At 39.5% G+C, this 22,885-nt stretch overlaps 2 protein-coding genes across 4 annotated transcripts in view; one reads left to right on the top strand and one right to left on the bottom strand.

Moving 5' to 3' along the window:
- Positions 1-8,316, bottom strand: part of asic1c (acid-sensing (proton-gated) ion channel 1c) — an 85,708-nt gene extending 77,392 nt beyond the window's left edge. For 2 of the 3 annotated variants that reach the window (XM_069157553.1, XM_069157554.1), the window contains exon 1: positions 6,740-8,031. In XM_069157553.1, coding sequence (XP_069013654.1) covers positions 6,740-7,294 — 555 coding nt within the window. In that variant the 5' untranslated portion in view covers positions 7,295-8,031. Of the gene's footprint in view, positions 1-6,739 lie in introns of all 3 variants that reach the window. The other variant, XM_069157555.1, reaches the window with a different exon arrangement.
- An 8,374-nt stretch (positions 8,317-16,690) lies between these two features.
- h2bk1 (H2B.K variant histone 1) lies at positions 16,691-17,149 on the top strand. The gene is made up of 2 exons (XM_069158041.1): positions 16,691-16,804; positions 16,913-17,149. Exons 1-2 carry the CDS (start codon positions 16,691-16,693, stop codon positions 17,147-17,149), a joined length of 351 nt encoding a protein of 116 aa, XP_069014142.1.
- Positions 17,150-22,885: the final 5,736 nt, after the last annotated feature.

Genomic DNA, 22,885 nt, shown 5'->3' with positions numbered 1-22,885 from the left:
TGAACACACAATTAGGCGCAAAAAAGTTATTTTCAAAGCCGTTGTATCTTTGACATGATCGATTTAAAGCAGTTCAATTGGATTTTCCAAGGGTGGGAATTGTAAAACTTGACCAATTGTCAAATCTGTTTTATCTATATAGCTTGAATTTAAAATCACAATTTTACCTCACAGGACCACAATCTATCGAGCATGTGACACCCTCTGTCAAGTTCAAATGGAAAGTAAAGGATAGGTTTGTTAGTACTTCAGGTTTATTTGTTTGTGGTTAATATTTCATTGTATGTTTACTCTGTTGTTTCCTGTGTTTTGATGGAGTTAAATGGGGCCTTTCAAACACCTGGCAAACAAAAAGACTGTCTTACAATAAAGAAAGAAAGCTTTGTCAGCCAGTTGTAGCCAAATACAAATCAATGAAAAATATGTAGTTATGGATTGGCCGAAATACAAATTGGCTCCGGACATTCCCGCCAATGCCTGTTATATTTCTATGATATATTGGTTCTCTCCGTTGCCGTGCAGTTTGACTTTTTTTTTTTAAATGATTTGAACACTGTAGTATACATCTTCACATGTCAATAGTGCGAGTGCTTCTACTGCTAATTACTGCTGCTGTGATAGTTGGAGCAACATTAAGACAAAAGTCTCCCACAAGTAGTTAACACCCTACATTACTTAATCGATTGTGATGTCACAGGCTGCAGCTTTGCTCCATAAGGGGGACAACACATGTATATATATATATATATATATATATATATATATATTTTTTTTTTTTTTTTTTTTTATTTTTGCTTGCCATAAATGTAATAACTGTCTAACACAACTGCTTGCCACATGAGGAAACTCCATCTCCCAGTGAACCATTTATCCCTTTAACCTGCTAGTATTTTAAATCCCTTAAACTTCTGTCATAACAAGGGAGGGTGGGGGGTTGGGGGGGATATTTGACTTTGTCATTTAGTAAAAACAGAAACTGTCAGAGGTTGTTTAAAAAAAAAAAAAGCATCACATTTCAGTTTAGCTGCAGTAGGCATTTGAGTTTTTTTTTTTTCTAGAGATGCCGAAGTTCCTTTGTTTTTACCATCTTGCTCTGTTCCTGAGTTTATACCGAGTATGCCTGCTACACTCTGCTGAGTTCAAATAACTCACTGCCTCTTGAAAAAAACATCCACAAAACATTACTCAGTGAAGCGTCTTCTTTTCTTTTTTCCTGACACTGTTGTTTGCCCTCACTATGTTCACATATCAACTGCTGCAGATAGCGGCAAAGCATGGACATATGACCCCCCCCCCCCTAATACCAATCGTCTTAATGATGCAGATTTAAAGATGACTTGTTCCGGCCAGCTGAAGTCTGAGGATTGCTTTGTTTCACAAAGTCAGCCCACATAACTATTTAAACAAAACGACTACAGCAGGTTCTCACAGCGGCTGCTGAAGCAGTTTGATATTCTACCGCTGCAAATTCTACTTCATGGGAAGCAGCTTTGTGAAGTGTTGTTACTAGATAACTGTATGTGTACATAAGATTTCATATGGCACTGTCAGCTGCCATGTTTCTGACTGCAGACATGCCTCTGTGTGTCTGTCTACGTGTATGTACACATGCTAAGAAGACATGTAAACAAAACTGAGTATGCGCATCGGTTAGACCTGACTGATGCTGGATTCTAGCAGTCAATACCAAGTGATATCCTTATAATGGATTAAAGGTTATGTGTAATATTAAAGTGGCAGGAAGGAATTCACAGAGAATTAGCACGAAAATCTGTTGTTTCCTCATTTTAATTATTATCGACACTGTTTCCAGATACAGAGACAGCTCTTTTTAGCAAAGAAATACTGATAAACAGACTGTAAACTACCTGACTAGTATTTAACAAGACTGACAGTGGGCTTGTAGCCGCTTAAAAGCTTAAATGTTTTTCTCAAATTATAGGAAGACCATCCGACTTCCATGCATCAGGTGGTCAGAAACAACTCTCTAAATAAATAATAATCTTTGTTTGTGCCTTCTGAATGTTAAAATAGGCAACTGTTTGCTAACACATTGGCAATAACAAATGTATTAGATAATATGTCCGTGCTGTGTTTTCATTTTGATCCCATTTCTCATTAATAAAAAACTGTAATTTTCAATGAGCTCTAAATTTGGTTATCAAACAGTTGGGACAAAAATGCCTGTTACAGGGTTTCTTACAGCTAATCATTAGATATTACTGGCATAATCTGCATCACCATCTGCTGAACTGTGATATTTTACTCTGCCAGCTCAGCTGTTGCAGAGTGTTGTGAAATAAAAAACATGCTCGACAAACAATGAAATTATGACTGCTTTTTAAATTACTTCAAGAGTGTTGTACTTTACTTGCACGTCATCAGCCAACATACACCCCAAAACTGACAAACACCATCTGAATATACCAACAAATAATAGGGCCTAAGAAATGCATTGCCTGGCTCTGGCATCAGTCTGTTTAGAGAGGAAATGAGCCTCCTGCTTAAAAACTTAATTCTTCAATGTGTACATCCACAAGTCACATTGTGTCAGTCTCAACTGTAGCCATGTTTTATCCCCTTAGCACCTGCTATCATCTGGATGATAAGATGAAAGACAACTCACATCTTAAAGACCAAGCATCAGCAAAATGTGATGATGAATACTGATTTTACACACTGTAAGAAATGGGCAGAAATGTAGGCCAGAGGGACTTGTCATGACCTGCCAAGACATAAGAATGGAGCACTACATCCACACCACCAGATTATGATAATCAACCTCTTGTTCACTTGCTCCAGTCTATCATCGACTGAGGTTCCATTTACATAGTGTTAGTCATAGGTCTTTCAGAGTCACAGCAAGTCAATAAATACATATTGATAAAGGTCACTTTCTTGAACACTGCCATTTAAGCTTTAATATATCCTAAAAATATAAATGTGCTGTACAAATAAATATAATCCTCAGTGTGTTAAATTCAACTTTGTAAGTGGATTCCTGTTGATATGGTGGCAAAATCTCAAAATGAAAATACGGTTAATTCTACTCGTGTTCAATTCAGGCCAGAAGGTAGATTTTTACACTTTAACAACAAATTTGTGTTAATATCCTTCACCCTTTTAGTACTTAACATCTCATTGGAATGAATTTAAACATAAGAATCAATGTAACAGAATTTACAAGATTATTTTAAAACTGATTCAGCTCATCCAGATGTAAGAGCTGGGTTATAGTTTAGTTCTGATAATGTGCAGTCTGAAAAGTTAATAGGTGTGTATATGTGAAAAGACTAGACAAGAGAAATAAAAAATTAGGATAACTCTGCACATTTTCAGATGATCTCGCCATGAAAACGTTGATAGTGCTGCATCAGATTGTGCACGTGACATATTTGTATGGCAAATAACAAGTAGAAAGCCAGAATGAGGAGTACAATGGCTGGGTCTGCTGGTCCCTTTTACACTGGCCAGCATCAAGTGGGTGTGAATGTCGGACCATTGATTTCGGAAACTGACCAATGATGCCTGACACAAACACCTCCTATCCAGCATTGTCCAGAAAGGCGTGATGGTTTGTGACTCTATCCAACCATCCAACATGCAGTTCGGACAGCTTAAAGGTATTTTCACACCTGAAAGTCCAGACCAAGGTCTGAACCCAGGTCCATGTTGTAGTTACCTTATTTACATTCGAGCTGATTAGTTTCAGTTTCACAATGTAATTCAGCGAGCACACTGAAGAACTCGCATGACACAAAAAAAAAGTGTTTTCACACTGCAAACGACTCAGACCAACTCTTTTGGTTAGACCAAATTTTGGTCCTTTGGTCCAGACCATGGTCTGAGGCACCTTTCACACCTGGTATTTGGGTAATGACCAAACTGAAAAGTTTGAAGACCTGGGCCAAACAAGGGAGGTGTGAAAGCACCCTGAAAACCAACATCGTGAGAGCTAACTTCCTTGGAAACATAATGTTTTGACAACTTTGATTGTTTATTTTAAACTTCAACCACTGATGCAAAAAGGTTCCATAAATCGGGCCATGCATGGGCAACAAGGAACATCCAAATTTTCATGAAATTGGTAACACATGCGCCATAAAATCATTACAAGGGATTAAAGTGGTTAATGGCATTCAAAATACAAATTGCCTTTCTCCCCTTGCCCACCCATCTATTACAATGCAAAACATTTTTAATGCTTTGCTTCCCAACTGCATCATAACCCAGACTTAATGGAATTCTTCCTTCATTTATTCAAGGTCAAAGCTCATCACTCCCACAGTCCTTTGCATTGTAAATCTTCTTCTCAACATGTCTGTGGGGGAATTTGAATAATTGAAAATTTCCTGTTGTAGTCGTCTAAATATCGGTATACTGCCGGTGAATAGTGATTCTGTGTTTGGATAAGATAACAACATGAACACATATTAGTAGATAAAGTCAACTAAATACAACCTGCTACATTATGAACATGTGTTGATTTTGTGTTTTCTGCTCAAAATTTCTAATAAACAGTATACTGGCTGTGTTTTCTCCTCTGATGCTAGTTATGAACTCAGTTACTCTATTACTGAGCAAGCAGCCGTGCTTCCAGTTAGTTGTATGAGATCATTATCAGATACAGCACCAAACACTCTGCTAGATGGGTATAGCATACTGGCACTCATCCAAGTTCTGACAAAAAAAATGTGCACGCCGAGAACATAATGCAGCATGGTGTGGCGCTGCTTTAACCTCTCCAACCAAACATGCCTCAATGATTAATGAGTATAGACAAGAATCCTCAAATCTGATGCCATTCATTCTTGGCCAGGTGAAAGTTCACAGAACACCACATTTTCTCAACAAGTCAACGTGCAGCATGACCAAATTCATGCAACTTTTCTACTAGCTCATTTGACGCTGTAAGCATTTTCCATCAAGTAATACAACAGCAATTAGCTTCCCATGAATGACTTGTTTCTCAAGACACTCTTGAGTGCTGCTTGGAAACAAACATGCAAATGAAAGCATTCCCAATTTGCAATATATTTCCGAAACAAATTGAAAAGAAATATTAAATTAGTGTTTTATCTCCTTCTACAGCAGAGAGGAGCTTTGATCAACTCTGAAGATAGTAGAGTCAGTCACTTAAAAACTGGCCTTCTGGGGGGGATTTCTTTCAGGGTTGATTAAAGATATAACGTAGATAAGCAATTGTATTTTTGAGAGTGGATATACTCAATCGCGAGATAAGTAAGTTAGCTGTTACTCCATCGAACCTACACTTCACGACAAGAGGTGGGCTATAGGACACAGACATGAGTTAGAGTAACAAAAAATAATTTGAGGTGAAACAGAAACAAGTAATATTGCAGGACTGCCTATACATAGGCTTCATCTTTATTTCTATTCATTTACTGGCTAATTTGCGATATTCTTGTTCAAATAAAACAATGGGCAATCCAGAGTAAGCTAAGAAAAGCTTTGCTTGCTGCTCTTTGGGTCTGTATTGCACTCAAGTAAAACGGCTAATAGTGATTAAACAGCTTGATAATGTTTTGAGAATAATCGTAATATGTACAAATTTTAGGTAAACCACAGGGAAATGATAACCAAAATAGTCTAAAGCCAAACTCTCTGTCATGCTTTAAAAATAGATTTTATGGTGTACATAATAATGCAGCAGCAGAATATCACCTAGATCCTGATCGCCGCTTTAAATAATTTATTCTGATCTTTTTAATCAGCACATGAAACAATGGAGAGGGCCAAGTTCATGTTACTATGTCTATTTTCAGTTCTCCCTCATCGGGAATTGATTTTGTCTCATCAACCACATGCAATGTCTTTAAATGAATGAGGATTTACTGGTAACACAACCAAAAGAAAACACTGAACAGTTTGAGTAAACTTCATTCATACTACACAGTGAATCAAGAGATATGCGTGATTGCCAAATGGAGTGTAGAATGAATCAAAGCAGAGTATGAAAGCCCGGTGAACTCGGCACCATAGCACCTTTTCTGAACGATTTCTAATCTACACCCTTTAGAAGAATTTTTCTTTTTTGAAATTACATTGTTTCCAGTGACAATTGAGAAATCACTTATTTGAAACAGACAACTTACAGCCGCACTGATGAATATATGAATGATTAAAATAAACAATGGACAAAGATAATGAAATCAGACACAGTTTCCCCAACTTTACGACATAATAATAATCAGCTATAAACCTCAATTTGAAAAATGTTATGAAAGCATCTGTCAGTTTTGCCAAAACAAAGACCTGCGTGCCTGATGAAACCTTCAATCTGACCCCCTGGAAGAAAAGTCTCTCCTCAAAATACACACATCCGCAAACAAAATGTTTTCTGCCCTCTTGGAAGCCATGCTGAGCAAGTAATGGCAGCATTTCATCTTAGGACCTTCCCCTCATCACAACTTTTACTTGCATTACTTGCTCTTGGCATAAGCATCCACTACAGAACACAATGCAACACTGAGAACAACAGCTTTACTTGGCATTCAGACCACTTAACAACCACAACATTAACACTGGTGTATCTTAGAGTAGCAAATGTATTGAAGCCAGGAATCTACTTCAAATAAACTGCACAAGTCACGCTGGAAGTGAATCTGAACATAACAGAAAGCGACAGACTGTCAGATCTGTCAGGAAATAGAACAGCAGACAACATGCTGTAATTCTGCACAGTGTAAGATATGAGCACGCACGCCTGGCTACTTACTGTTGTGAAGTTCACCGGGTAGCAATCCTCTCCTCGAAAGGTGCACTGCAGCAGCATGTCATTGATGTCATGACCTGTTCGGTTATAGAAATCAGTCATGTTGAACAGTTTGGGCTTGAAGTTCTGGAAGTTTGCCTTATCCTTTAGGGCAGCCAGAACCTCGGGCTCAGCCAAGTGTGGGTTGGCTATTTGGTAGTTATTATTGAGGAGGGCCAAGAGCTCCCCCACATGATAGAGGTCATTTCTGGTGATTTTGGAGAAGCGAAACTCATTGAGGTTACAGAAGGTAATTGCTGGGAAGGTGAGGTTTGTTGCCGCCACCTCGTCTAGCTTGGTGACGTGAGGATACTCCAGATAATATGACACTCGGTCCATGCAGACCAGCATCAGTAAGCCTAGTGAACCCAGAAATGACAGAGTCCAAAGAAATCGACGGAATGTCATGTGCCCATAAGCGAATATGTGACTCATGCCATGTAGGGTGGATATGTTAGCAAAAGCCTGCAGGTTGGACGGCCTGACGCTCTCAATGCTTTCCTCTGAGCTTCCTTTCATGGCTGTAGAGTGATGCTCAGTCCTGTCTCCCCAAGAACTTCAGGTTCGAGACTTTGCTTAGCAACAGGAACAGCAGAATCCAGCCGGCAGTGTTAGTTTGGCACACTGCTGCTTTAGTCCCTCAAGAAGTGGCAATGGTCTCAATAAATAGCTACCTTAAAATGGTTGTCAGTCTCTGTAACAATTTTCTTTTCATCACAGTTCGCATTCCATTGGTTGTCAGCTGTTCCTGTAGTCCCAGGTTCCCCCCTTTTTCCTTTCAGGCTGCTGTTTGATTATATCCAAAGCTGCCTCTCACACTCCCTGCCCATTTGTCCTTTGTAGCGGCACCAAACACAATGACAGAAACACCCACTTCTACCAAAACGCAATGCCTCCTGATTCCTGAGTGGTGTGAAAAGGAACAAGAATACGAGGGACAAGAAAAGAGAGAACAGAGAAAATAGCAGACGTAAGGATAGAGGCGAGAGATGAAGAGGGGGGGGGGGACTGCAATGAAAAGGGCTAGCGTTGGAGAGAGGTGCTAAGCCTCAGCAGTCAATGGGACCCTTCCTCCTCCAATCGTAGAGAATACCTCTACATCGCTGTGATAATGGGATGCGATGGTTTTGTGAATGAAGGTAATAAAGAGAGAAATGGCTCACTGGTCCCTCGCAGCCACCTTCCTTTTTCTCTCGTGTCTCTTTCGCGCGTCTCTTTTCTTCCAGAAACGAAAATGAGGGGGTCAGAGACCTCCGACCAGCCCACCACTGTGCTTGACAACCGGCGTTCACAGATTCCACGGGTTCCACTTCCTTATTTGCACAGATCCTCATTTAATAGGGAAGACCACCTCTTGATGCTTTGTGGTCACCCCCCACCAGCGTAACCACTAAAGCGGCTTTAAGACCCCAAGCTTTAGTCCGGTTAACATACAGATTTATATTCTGCCGTGTGGAGCCTCTCACGCTCTTGCTCGCTTCCTCTCTCTCTCTCCCACCACTCCCCCATTTCTTGCTCTCTCTCTCTTTCGATCTCTCTCTCTCCCTCTTCCTCTTTAGTAGTCAGGATCCATCCCGCTGCTGAATGGCTGCTTTGCTTGTGTGTCTGTGCTCACAGGGGAAGTCTCTCAATCTGGACACCACCTTCGCTTTGTTATTGTTCTCTAATCTGCTCCTACAGCTCCTCCATCGTCAACATGCTGGCTCACAAAGAACGCCACAGGTTGCATGTTTATTACATTGGTATGTATAATAAGAGGTAAATGGTGTTCCAGAAATGTCCCCATTTACCCTTTTCACAACAACGCACACAAGGAATACACAAAAATGTGTTTTCGGTTTAACCCATTTCTTCATTATTAAATGTGACTAATTAATCTGAATTTAGATCTTTGAATTTTGTCATTTATTTTTGACAGCATGCAAAAAATATGTCCATATTTTTGTGGTTCCAAGCAGCGGTGTAATCCCAAAAGCATTTCACATTTTGGCTAAAGCAGTCTGAGGATATGGTTCAGTGTGTGACCACATCAGAGTTTCAGGCTTGACCAGTAATGGAGTTGGGGATTTTAGTGGGGTTAAAAGTTCACCGCACCATCCTGAGAAACCTTTTAATTTCTCAGAGGACCAAACACGATTATAACTCATTGGCTACGAGGAGATGACTTATTATCATAACAATAGGTGAACTGCCAAGGATTTGACCACAGCACTTAAGGACTGAATCAATATTCTGCCCTAGTAACCAAGCACAGAGGCCTTAGCAACCACTACCCACGATACTACAGAGGTGCGCAATTCACATATAACTACAAGAAACATTTAATATGCACACCGAGAAAGGCAATGTCAACCACACAGTGTTACAGGTGAGATGCTTTTTAAAAAAAATTCTCAGAGAAGGACATGTAACACGATGCCTGAAGTAAAAGACTGTTGTGGTTTTGATGGCACCTAATCCAATATTTTTGACCTGGCATGGATCGCCAAGACTCAAAACATTTCCATCAGTGGAGTGTCTGAGGTATTACATTCTCAAAACTACAAGGTTACGCCTTTTTGACTTTCACCCAAAAGCTGTCTACACGAAAATCAAAACAGGATCAAGCCGCTTTAATAACCCGCAACATCTTGACACCTAAAATGTATTCAATTCTTTCCCCTGTCAAAATGTCACTGACTAAGATGTTTGAAAATACAGGTGGTCTGGCTTGATTCAAGGCTTGCTATTTCCTCCATATGTTAAAAGGTATCAAATTCAGCAGCGCTCCTTTGTATTAACAGTCATGACTGATGATGGTTAATGTGCTAAAAAAAAAACACAGTGATGGATGATACTGAGCACATTTAACATATTAGACCTTCACTGAGTTTTAATATGTCTTCATTCACAAACAGTGCCAGGGGAGTCAGTGTTGTTGATAAAATCACTGCCACACTAAAAATCCTTCATCAAGTAGTGACATGATGTCCTGAAACAGAAAGTGCTCCTGGTACTTTATACATACTAGTGCACAGTGACAAGAAACCATTACTGATAGGGAATCACGGTACTCTGAGGTCTTTAAGATGTGATGGAGGTTGGTCATTAGGGGCTTTATATGTAAAGAGAAGAACAAGCATAACCAATTTCTGTGTTTGCTGAAAAGAAATGATCTAGAAAAACACACGTTACTCAACCCACAGCCATGCTCATCTCTAAGAACTTGACTTGTTTGTTCTGAGTTGACAATAACTTGACCTAATGGGCCCCTGATATAAGGTGTCCTGTCAGTACTAACTTCTGAGGGGATGAAAAAATAGTTTCACGTAAGAATTGTGATTGCCATCCACTACGAATGTGAATCAATTACCAAATGTCAAAAAACGATTTTTGTGATAATAGTCGATACATTTGTGTTGACAGAAGAAAAAAGGTGAAACTCCACTTTGAGGGGAAGGTGCAACATCAGGATGATCTGCAGCATGCACATGCCAGACTTATCTTGTAATATCTTCAAAAAAGGAACGTGTTAGGGGGCATTTAATGACATAACAATTAACCTAGAAGGGATGATCTTTTTAGAATACTTTGTAAATCAATAAACGACAGACAAGTGGAGGAGAGCGCTGAACTCCAGCACCCACAAATGAAACCGGCTGAACAACACACACTGCAGCACTTCACACAACGTTAACCAACTGCAGCGGAGCAAAAAAAATATCTCAGTCTGTGCTGTATCGTCTGCTTCGTTTTGAAGGCCCCGCATCTGCACAGCGTTTGGGATAATGATTGCTTTCCCCCGTACGTACGCTGCAGCAGAGAGACTTAGCTCATCTGCTGGAGATGTACCGTTAACAACCGCACAGTGGGTGACTCTTCCTTCACTCCAGAACAGACACATCAACTTCTGTTTTTTTACAAATCCACAAGCGATATTTGTCAGTAAATTCTTCTCGTTTTATAATATTCAAACAGGAGGAACACTGTAAGATGCTTCCAGATTAATGAAGTTAACTTGTATTAGCAACTCAAAAAAAAAATAACAAATGAAAAAAAACTAAACACTTTCACGCACCTTGCATCTTTATAAATTTAGGTTTTAGTGATTTTTTTTGTGTCACGGATGCATAAATCTGTATTTTATTTCCATGTGCAGTAATAGAATGCATATACTCTTTCTTCATGCTTCATGCTGTATTTATTTCTGTTCTCTTTACATTTTGGTGACGGTCTCCCGCATAAACATTAGCCAAGTTAAATTCCAAATTCATACAAGCAGGTACGCCTGTTGTTGCAGATTATAGGGATGAAAGTGGTGGACTTTTCAACAGTAATTGGCTTTCAAGTGGATGGTAGAATGCACAGCATAATGCAGTGCATATTAATAAGGAAGGGTAATATTTGAGGCGCTGCTAAGCACTGCACTCTCTTTAAAGGGCCCTTTGAATTTGACTTTTAACTATCAGCTAATGTTTTGACAGATTTGTAGGCCCCAAACACCCCTAGGCTGTGGACTATGTGTAAAAACTGACACAACTTAATGACTGTATCATAATAACTAGTCCAACTATGTTTGTCAGCATTAAATTAACATTCAGGACAACCTGTTTTTCCCATGATAAATAATGGTTCAAAGGGGCAATCTGTAAAAAATGTAATTGAAAAAAGATTGACAAACATGCTAACCAGCGAGCGCCAGCCTGTCTTGTGTGGTAATGCCACATTCCCCGTCCCAAGATGGAACAACATTGCTGTTGCTTTCCACCGCTAGAGACAGCTCTTGGCGAGTAAAAGTCCGATGCTGAACTCGCAATGTTTCTTTTAAATTGGTGAGCGAACAGCTGTGCACACTATCAGTGGGTGTCTGTGTGATGTTTGATTGACAGGCCTGTGATGCAGTCAGGTCACGGCTATCGGTGGGCGGGACATAGTATCGCTCCCCCTTAGCTCGCCCAAGTATGGTCACTACCAGCTCCAAAACAATCAGTACTAGCAAGATGGCGCCGGCCAAATTCCGAACATAATGGCTGATGGATGACGTCGCCGCTGGTTGCCGCTTGGTCCCAGCTGATGAGTTCAGGGCTGAATTTCTTTACACAGCACACCTCTTTATAACTTCACTAGCAGTGTAAATATGTTTAGTTTGCCGTTTGTTGATACACAGTTGAGAGCAGTTAGGAAAGCTGCATATGACGGGCTCGATTAGTTCGTCATCTATCTATTTACCAAACTGAAGCAATTTTATGCAGCAAACACACCAGGCAACCTGACCTTGCTTAGTGCAGCTCATGACAACACAAACCATACTGAATAACATTCTAACTGCAGTCGATGTACGATTTTGCCGTGGCTGTTTTCTTGCTACACTGGTCTTGATAAAGTGGCTGTACCCTAGGCTTAACCAATCGCCATTTTTGGTCCATTAACTACTGGGCACACACAATCTAACTTTACAATCGTCAGCTATATGAAAAACAACTACTAACTTACAGCAGGACAAGAGCATGTAAATTCTACCAAACTGTAAAAACCCACTCCAACCAACCATACTAAACACTGGTGGTCCTAGATTTTAGTATAACACTGAACTGAGGGCAGACTGCCTAGACACTAGTGAGTCACTACCGTCCTCCAACGAACAAAGAGGCATTAAAACATGGGAAATTACTCTTTTAGTTGCCAAATCATCCACAGGCAAGTGAACCCAAAAGCAAACTAAACAAGACTGCATTTGGAGTTTATACTGCAATTGCTAAATCACTACTACAAAATGTATATGTCCTCTTAACCACAATCCATGCTCTTTCATTGTCCTACACTTTTGATCATACTTAGTATAAACACTAAGCATAAAAGTTAACAGTTTAATGTTATGCGTAAGTCCGATTTATTTTTTCCAAGAAACCTTTTGTGGAATCTACAAAGCTTTATCAGGGATAACACGCATACTAGTGTTGAACATGGTCAGAAATGTGACCAAAAGCTATGAAACAGAGATGCTGTATTTGTATCAGTTTGGCTGTGACTGAACCAGAATGTCAGGGTGATTGTTATAGTTTATTTTGGACGGTACACAACGCATATTCACAAACAATGTGAGTCAACAAAATGGCCTGCAAAACCTTTGGCAAAACACTGGACTCTGAGCAAAAGTTCAACCTACTTTTACAAGTGAAGGTGAAAACAGTGCAGCACTATTGTTGCCAGTCTCACCATATAAATCTACATAGTGTTGGATATCAAGTAAGGTGCTATAAATACAACAGTTCAGCACAAATCATGCAAACCACCCAGATATTATGCAGAGAAAAAAGGAGCAACTACAATAAGTCATTCTCTGTGATGCCCAAGTTATGCAGATTTGGCAAGCATCTCAGAGAGCAGCTTACCCTGGTAGGAAGTGAACGTGGCATTTCAGCGGCTGACATTTAAGAGCACATATATCATGATGCGAAAGAATGAAGCAGCAGAGATGCAACACTGCACTGGACTGAGCACCACAGGTACAAAGACATAATAGCCTGAAAATGCAATCCTTTAGAACTAACCCAACCTCGAAGCACTTTGTCTTCCCATATACAGTGTTCAGCAGCTTGCACAAGCACATTCATAACAGTATTTTAATTATGACAGAGAAAAAAAAGCCAATGATTGTCATTGAGTAAGAATTTCAAGGTAAAACTCCAGTCTAGTTTAGATGTGTTTAGCCCATATTAGGAATTTAAAGACAACTATTTTGTTGGCAACTGCTGATACATCAGCAAACCGTGTTCCTGGCTGTTAACTAACAAACTTAAAGCTGTTTTGTCGTCAAGGTTCTGAACTCAGTCAATAAAGTGCAAAATTAAAAACCCCTAACATTGGAAGGAGTGTGGGGTATTTACACAGAAACACAACCTGGTATATTTGTATTGCGAATGAACCTGTGCATACTACAGAGTAATCACAGCAGGTATCAAACTGAGCTTTGTTCTACTAAGCTACAAACAGTGCAGAAAAAAATCTAACATAAAATACACACTTCTCATAGCCTTAAGCAATATGTTGATATGAAAGAGATAAACAACATTTTTGTCAGACAGACGTAGTGAGGTAGCAGACGTTTTCACACACACACACACACACACACACACACACACACACACACACACACACACACACACACACACACACACACACACACACACACCTTTTTTCCCCATCTTCTCTTCACAGATGAAACAACAGACAGCAAAAATCTGCCGGACAACAAGAGAAAAAGACGGACTTCATCACCAATGGATGCTTATAAATGTGTGTGGCAGCTGCCGCAAAAATGACCTTGCATAAATGCTGTCTGAGATAAGAGCCTATTCAGATGTAATCTACGGTTCAATGTGTGCTTGTGGAGGACAAAATTGACAGAGGCAGAAAAAGACCAGGACCCTGAACCCAGGTTTGGCAATGTAGAGTTCTATGGGGAGATTTGGCACTAATGAGATACTCAAATGGCAACACTGATTTGTCATTGATTAACACAAATGTACCCATTTCAAATAGAAAAATACATGAAATCAGAATTAAATAAGAGAGTCTGTGAAGTGTTTGAGAAGTAAAAACTGAGGACAAATAATATGGATGGGTTTTTCTTTTCTGCTGTGCATCGAAATATTTAACATTGCCAAGGCCAAATATATCTATAATATATATAAAGAGCACAGCTGTATAGAAGTTGGTATTTTAGTGAGTAGATTTAATTTTGTGGACTATATGACAGACAGAAATCTAAATACCTGCAGCTCACTGGAAGTTTTAAAAAAAGACAAAGAAAAAAGTCTTCCATCATGAAGCTATTGTATTCACTTCACAATCAACAAGGTGCCTACTTGATGGAAAGAGAGTTTTCCACTCACCTATTATGAGAATACAAATTGTATGGATGCATCTCAAAAACTGCGTGGAACCTCAATAGCACGTTTAAAGCCAATAAAACTGTGGCATGCTTTGGTATGACATAAATAAATGAGCCTCACACAGAGCTTTACCATTGAGAGAGATGTTTGACAATGATAAAAGGTATAATTTGTGTTCAGTTGCTTCCGGTGCCTTGGATCTCATCGATCAAACAGATAAAATGCTGGTGATACAGGAGCTGGGACCTCCAGTAAACACTAACAGGATAAATCTTTAAATTGTATCACTGTCCAACATTTTCAGTAGTGTGTCAGTGGGAGGTAATATCTTATTGCTATGTGAAGGAGATATTGTCCAACCCAAATCAGAAAAATGCAATAACACTGTGGGATTTAAGAAATAAAAAGTAAAAAGCCTTGCTTTAAAGATAAAAAAAAAAAAAAAAGAATTAAAAAAAAGCATGTAGTGATTGCTGACATGTTTTATAATCGCAGCAGCTTCTAGTTGGTCCTTCAATATCCTATTAATTGACTACAAAAGTCAGAGCTAACTTAGGTGCTCAAGTTTTCATCCCAAAAAAACAACAAGAATGCCTCAAATAAATAAAGGCCTATTATCAGCATGAAAATATTCCATGTATCAGGATGTTCTATTAAAAGTCCAGAATCAAACACAGGCTAAGAGATGTAAACACGCCTTTACTAAACAAACAGCCCAATTACCACAATCACACGTCACACTAACACCTGCTAAGACTGAAATATATTCTGTGCACAACATCAGCAGAGAAAAACCTACTGAGTGTCACCTCTATTATGAGCTCCACGCACTGTGCACTTACTGATGCAAAGTAAGTCGTATAGATAGCATCTGAATTTTTATGTGACAAAAGGATATGTTGGAGTTATATGCCTACATTTTACTTTATAAACAAGTCATTTGGGCAAATCTAAAAAAAAAAAAAACTGCTTGGCCTTTGCAGTTACAGAAAAGTCAGATTGTGTTTAGACACAAAACAGTTCATGCACCAAATAAATACAGTTTCAATTAAATAATTGAGGGAAATCAAGACTAAACTTTCCATCCATCCATTTGCTATACTTCCCTTCCCTTTTAGCTGGAGTGAATCACATACACCTCTGGGCAAATTTAGAGTCAACCCAACATGCATATTTTCGACTGTGGGACGAGGAATCTGGAGCATCTGGAGAAAACTCACACAGGTATGGGGAGAACATTTGAACTCCAATAACCCTCACACAGAAAGACGCCATAAACCCCCCTTGCAGCAGTTCTAACCGCTGACCCACTGAGGCCGACACTTTACTCGTGCAAAATTAGTTTTGTCTGGCTGAGACAAACTAAACTGGACCAAATGAACCTGGGGCTTTTGGGGCTGTGGTGAATGCTTTAATCCAGCCTGGCTCATAATAATACCATCAATTCTTAATATGAAATGGCCTCAGTGCACTTTTATCTATCTAAAAGCAGTACATGTGGATCAATACCTGGACACTGTACAATACTGCAAATGCGTTTCAAAAGTGTTGTCTGGAAAATGTAATGATATTTAAGCGTACATGTAGGTCTGATATATTTTAAGATCTACACAAGCTACAAAGAGGATTAAAGTGGATTAAAGAGGAATGTAATGTAGACATACAACCCCACTTTGAAACATATATTGAGCCATTTAAAATTTATGTAAGTGTGCCACCAAGTGGACACCATTATTAGGTGCAATGGTGTAACCTGCTGCAAGTACACCTCAACCTCTTAACTGTGCAAAACTCCAATACAAAACAATACAAACAAACACTACCAACCTGCATAAACTTAGCACATTTGTGAGGGCTCCTGGCAACAGTTCTTACTGTCAATATTGATATGTATCTTGATGCGCAGCGTCAGTCTGTCCGCTCCAAAACCAAAGCAGGTGAACTCAATTAGTCCCTAATTAAGACAAGCTACATAAACAGCTGGCCATGAGCCAGAAAGCCGGGATAGTCACTGCATTTTGACGGTGCAAAAAAAAAAAAAATGACTAATGATGTATCCAAAAAGAAGGGGAAGAGTTCAGGCGAGAAAAAGACGAAAAGAAAAGTGAAAAGGAGAGAGACTTACGCCATGTACATCTATAAAGTTTTGAAGCAGGTGGGTGAAGAAGAACGTGCGCCGCTGAGTTTGGCTTTTCCTTTGCCTGCTCTGTCTTGTAAAAATTAGTTAACGACCCCTCTCCCCCCCTCCCCCTCCCGTGTCCAGGTTCATCCCGACACAGGGATTTCTAGCAGAGCCATGAGCATCATGAACTCCTTCGTGAACGACCTGTTTGAGCGCATTGCCACAGAGGCGTCCCGCCTGGCTCAGTACAACAAGCGCTCCACCATCACCAGCAGAGAGGTGCAGACCGCGGTGAGACTGCTGCTGCCCGGGGAGCTGGCCAAGCACGCCGTGTCCGAGGGCACCAAGGCGGTCACCAAGTACACCAGCTCCAAGTGAAGACTTCACCTCACTCGAATTGTTTTGCAGACTGGTCATTTCAATAAATTCAGAGATAGCTGATTTTTTTTTTTCTTGCCATTTTTCAACCATTTTTTTCATAGTGATAAATCCATTAATATCAACCACTAGATGGGGTCATTGCACATCTGTTAAGGCTATATCACCGACAAGAATATTGTCAGATTCATACAGGGGGGCTCTGCAGCTGCAACTTCAATTAAATAGAATCAGGGGCTCAGAAAATAAACTATAGAAGGGGTACAGTACTTGGTGAAACAAACTGTAAAGAAAAATAATGCACATGCATGAAATCAGTATGATGCTGCATTAATCATTCACTTAAGATCTGCCTTTACACTCAGTCAGCAGCTTTTTAGGTTCAGTTATGCAACAATTCCTCCTGATGATTCAAATCTGTGTAACTGTTTTAGATGAGTGTCAATTTGACTCATCATTTTGGAGGCTGCAGTTTGTGATACTGTTTAACTGTACTCCATTATGTTGAGTTATATTATCTTGTCCATCCCATTGATATTAGCTATAAAACAGAAACACCTCTCTGTGTAGTGAGTTCAACATCATCACAAACTGAAGCCTTTAAAGTGACCATACAGCTGCATCAATCGCTTGATGTAGTAGACAGCCTACTGGATGTATTTTGATTGTGCTTTTGCACAGCCTGAACAGCATTTTTCTTTGGAGCACATAGGGAAACTAAACAATTTTTGTCATCAAGCTTAGTATGGTCTAAGTGTGATGGATTCCTGATAATATTTATTTTAAAAAAATCATTTGTAATGTGGTTAAAACATAAGGGTAAAATTCATGCATTAAATTGTTTAAATAAGAGAATAAGTAGTTATGTTCTTAAATTGATATACATTCATATTTTTGCTGTCATTTGTTATACGCAGGTGATTTTTGTTGTGTATAGGTGGAGCAAAAGAGTTGAATAGGTTACATTTTCATTTCTGTCAAGATGCCGGATTGTTAAGGCACCATGCCAGTACGTTTTTTTTTTTGACTGTGATTCAGTTAAATCATTTATAAGTGTTTCATTTTAGTAAATATTCAAAACGCACTAGAGAGCCTGTGAATAGGCCTATGTGGAATCATTTGTTGGAGGGTTAATGTTGTGGACACAAGACAAGCCTAAGCCTCAGACTAATCCTGACAACTTAAGTGGAATTATAAAACACTGGACCAATTGGAAACATTGCCACTACAATTGCAATTTGTTATTATTCTTTTAACTCCATGTGGTAGAGTTGTAGGCTATAACTTTGATAACTCTACACTACAGCCAGTTCATATTCTTCAGCCAAGTCAATACAGACCATAATAAAACCATCCTAAATAAACCACAGATGAAAATTTACCATCAAACTTTTCATGTCATCCACTTCAATTTAAATTTTCATATCTGCCCCACATGTGTAGGTATCATCATCATTCACTCTTATCAATCCAAAAGCAAACGCAGCATCTGTGTTTCCTGACAGCACAGCAGCACTGACAGGTGGGGAATTAAACAGGTGGCTGCTCTGTTAAAAAAGGGAAACTGTAAACTTGAGTTTCATCAAAATTTAGTTGCTGCCAGTCCGGTGCATTTCTCCTTGATTTTCAGCTGCGGACGGAAACAGCAAAGCCAGACCCTAAATTTGAAAGTCTGTCACTGAATGACTGATAAACTGAAACCATTGGTTGGCTGAGAACCGCGTGACTGACCAATGAAGCCACTATTGGCCAGTTTGAAGCGTCCACTTCCTGTGTCGTTTCAATTTGAAAGTGGTCGTTTCAAACTAAAAGCTGTTCAGCGTTTCGTACAGCCATGTAGTTTTGTTGGATATCAACTCGTGAATGAACTCGTCTGCAATGACTCGACACCTCATAAATGCGATGGGAGAGCGCTTCAAGAGTCAACTGATACAATCACAGATGATACAGGTAATCGTTCCCAAAGTAACAAACCAAATAATCCGCTTGCGACAAGTCAAACAAAAAAATAAAAGTTGTCTGGCAGGATGTACGTGTCTATGTAGGATCTTAAAACAGAGATATTACTTCAGTTTCTGAAGTTGCTTTTTTTTTTAATATCTGAGGTAAGACACAGTGTGTTGACCTAAATCATTTATATCTATCTGTAAAGACCTGGTAAAGACAATGTTTACATACGAGCCACAAACTTTTTAGCACCTTACATTCACACAGCGGTGTTCTATTTTTTAAAGTAACCTTTTTTACCTCTGATGAGGTTCATACAAAAGCTGGCAAGGGCCATGATTCAGTTAGCTTAAAAAATGGACATATTTATAAACTAACAGAGGAAATAATGCAACATTGTATCCTTGTTATGCATTTTAATCAGGTTTTTAAAAGACGGCAGCGTGAACTGAATAGTACTTGATTACAGGATAATGACACCAGCGTTTGCACCAGTTCAATCTGCATAAAATGGAGGAACTGATAAAGGTCTCTCTAATTAGGATGGTGTTTACATCAGGCTTTACATACACCTATTAGACTGCACTTATCAACATCCTACAAAGCCAGGCTCACTATGATAATGCTGTTAAGTGTGTCTCCCACCACTGACTTATTGTTGAGATACCCATTTCAGATTTTTCCTAGTATTCTTGGTAATGATATGAAATCTACAGATGTTATTATGAGGGTGATATGGTCTCTGATGGCACTGACTTTCTTCATGATTATCGTGGCCATTTAGGTTTTGTATCTTGCACCCTTCCCCATATCCCCTCTCATGCCCGTGCCTTGTGGTAGTCATCGCCGTCTCCTTTAGGCAGACTGCTATGAACACATTATGGATGGGTGCATTAGTGAGTGATGCAGAGCCCGGGATGGCTTGCCTTGTTTTCGTGTGAGAGTGCATCATTAGAAAATGTTCCACTTGGCAGGGAAGCGCGTATTAACTGCAACTGCAATGAAATGAGGTTGTGATAGATGGTTAAAGTTATACAGGACTATTAGGTTGAAATATGAACCTCTCAATTGTCATGATGAAACAGAGGGCTATTTGCGTGGTGATCAGTGCATTGAGAGACAATTGGAATCTGCAAAGACCGATATACAATACATTAAAGGTAGTGGGCTCAGTGCTGAAAGAGTACAGAAAAAGTAATCATGCTTCCACCGAATAGTTTGGAGCTACTGTTCAATTCAAGGCTCCATAAATTCATTTAGGTTCTTCACCAACATCTCAAGCATTTGTGATAAGATCTGAGGAAGATGTTCAAACAGGGCTCCTTGTCTAAGTCCTGTTGTGGACCCTCATGAGCCATATGTATGGAAGTAAACTAGTGTTGATTGGCTATCAAAGGTGCTTTATTGGCATCAAATACTCAAAGGCTGTGCGTTCCTACCTTATTATTTCCCAATGGACCTCAATGTGATCTTAAAATAAGCTCAGATAAATCAGAAACAGGAGACAAGAACATAAATGCTGCAACTAACTTCTCTTTAGATAATGTCAGTAGCCAATTAAGCATGCTCATGTTCTCTTATCATGTTTCCATGGTGACCCGCCGGTTATTTCACTACCAGAATGCAAACTTCAGACATGGCTTCTCTTTAGCTCCCCAGATGGGAGCTGAACTGTGCAAATTGCATATTAATTTCTCTTACCAGCCCAAAGTTGTCCGAATTCCAGGCATGATTCTGCTTCTCCTGATAGGAATGACATTAAACAACACATAAATCATTAAAATAAGGAACACCTGATGGATAGTTGGGTGCTCTGATGCCATGGTGACACTCTCTCTAAACTTGGACTCTCTTTGGGTGCTCTGACTCTGTCTTAAACTAACAGCAGATCCAATTGCAAACCCATTAGCATTTAATATTACTGTAATTACTGTGTACATTTCATTATGTTCTCAGTATATTAAATGACTGCTCAGTGTGGAGGGAGGGCTATAGTTTAATCTTGTTCTGTATTACTGTGTGCCACAGTACTCAAAATAGCATTAAGAGCCTCATAATCAGAGGGAACTAATTGCTTATGATTGCATAAATGAAGTGCCTCTATCTCATCAGGGCTCTTGCTGATGTCCGGCCTCTCACTGCCTCCGGATTTGAAGGTGGTTGACCACGATGCAGACAAAACCTTGGAGAGACAGCTACTGGTGGGTAATGTGAGGAAACCAAAGATTTAATATGTCCACGGGGGGCTGCGAGGGCAGGGGGTGTTACTACTGCTGATGTTTTTTTTGTTGTTGTCATCAGAGTTGCCTCCGCTTCACAGAGGGGGAAAAAAACCCACGAAACATGAATGCCCACCATTTGAGAAATGAATTTATCGAAGTGGCTGTCTTTTTTCCCCATTAGTAAGTGTTTAGTTCAGCGTTTTAAATAATTGCGTTACCAGGAATGATATTTAAAATACATTTGGGAGTCAATGAGGCGGGAAAGTGCCTACATGTTTTGCTGATGACACCCGGGCCATTTGGAAGACATCAAAGTAGAGAGGAGGTAGCCCAGATGCATATTATAAACTCATTATGTATATCATTTAAAAGGATGTACTCCAGCCGCAAAAACAATATTCCTAGTCTCTCTCTGGTAATGTGTGTTTTCAAAGTTGAAACTCTTACTCGCCTTCAGTTTAATGTGGCATCTATTACCAAACTGTAACATAAAATAAATGACCTTGATTTCCATACCAGAACAGTCGTTAAGGTATAGATATGCGATGCAGCTCTGCCTCTGTTTTTAAATGGGAAAGAAGGTAAAACCTCTTCACCAGTATCATGCATTTCTCCACCTGTGGCGCAAACCTGGTTTTCTGCAGAGCCTACAGGCACCATGATGGACTCCACCACACAGGCAGATAAATAAACACACCTTAAAAACGGTGTGTTTCTTAATACAGTGTGTATCAAATGCAGCAAATTGATTTAGATGGTGAAATCAAAGCAAGTTAATTAGCCTTATAAAAACTCAAAGGTAATTTCTGTGGCGTCGTTACCTGCCATGAAAACCCATCCTTGGTGCCTGCAGAACGCTGAAATATCTGTTTTGCTACTGGGTGGAATTTCTACTGATGGAAAATGGTCGTTCATCAGTCAAAAGAGATGTTTGTCAGATGCCTAGCGAGTAGGCTTAAGAGGCTTAATTATGCACCGTCCCTCTGCCATCAGAACACTACACGTGGGGCACAGTGACACAGCGGTTGCCAGTCATTCAGCCTAATGTTCTAATGCAGGGAGCCGTGTGGATACATAAAATCCATTAAAGCTCTCAGGATGAAAAAAAATACTGAGCAGAAAAATACATTTTGCGAGCTACTCACGGGAGCTTACAAACAGGGCATTCTTATTTGCTCTATCTTAGGCAAACTCAAGACTAAATTTGACCTTTAAAGATACCCAGATGTTTAAGTCGGCTATGAATTTTTTGAATTTATTTTTTGAGGTCAACAGTGAAAGCTACGCTGAGATGGTAAAGGTTTATAAATCCATTCTCAGCACATTTAGAGATGCACAGAAAAAGCATTATTTTTATTATCTTAACTTTAAGTTATGTAAATGTTGTATCTATATTTTCAAGAAAGCAAACCTGCCATACTATTTTCCTCTTTTTTTTGTCTGATACGATACTGTATAATTTAGAAAACATGGTTCTGTCACTCCAAAAACTGCATGCACTGTGCAGGAGTTTATCCAACTCATTTGATACTTGCAGCCTGATAGAGGCTTCATGGCTCTAACCTTC

Source organism: Embiotoca jacksoni, unplaced genomic scaffold (assembly GCF_022577435.1).
Source record: "Embiotoca jacksoni isolate LCO1_2020_lvr unplaced genomic scaffold, fEmbJac1.0.p SCAF_22, whole genome shotgun sequence".
Lineage (NCBI taxonomy): Eukaryota > Metazoa > Chordata > Actinopteri > Embiotocidae > Embiotoca > Embiotoca jacksoni.
This window is presented reverse-complemented; position numbering and strand designations above follow the sequence as displayed.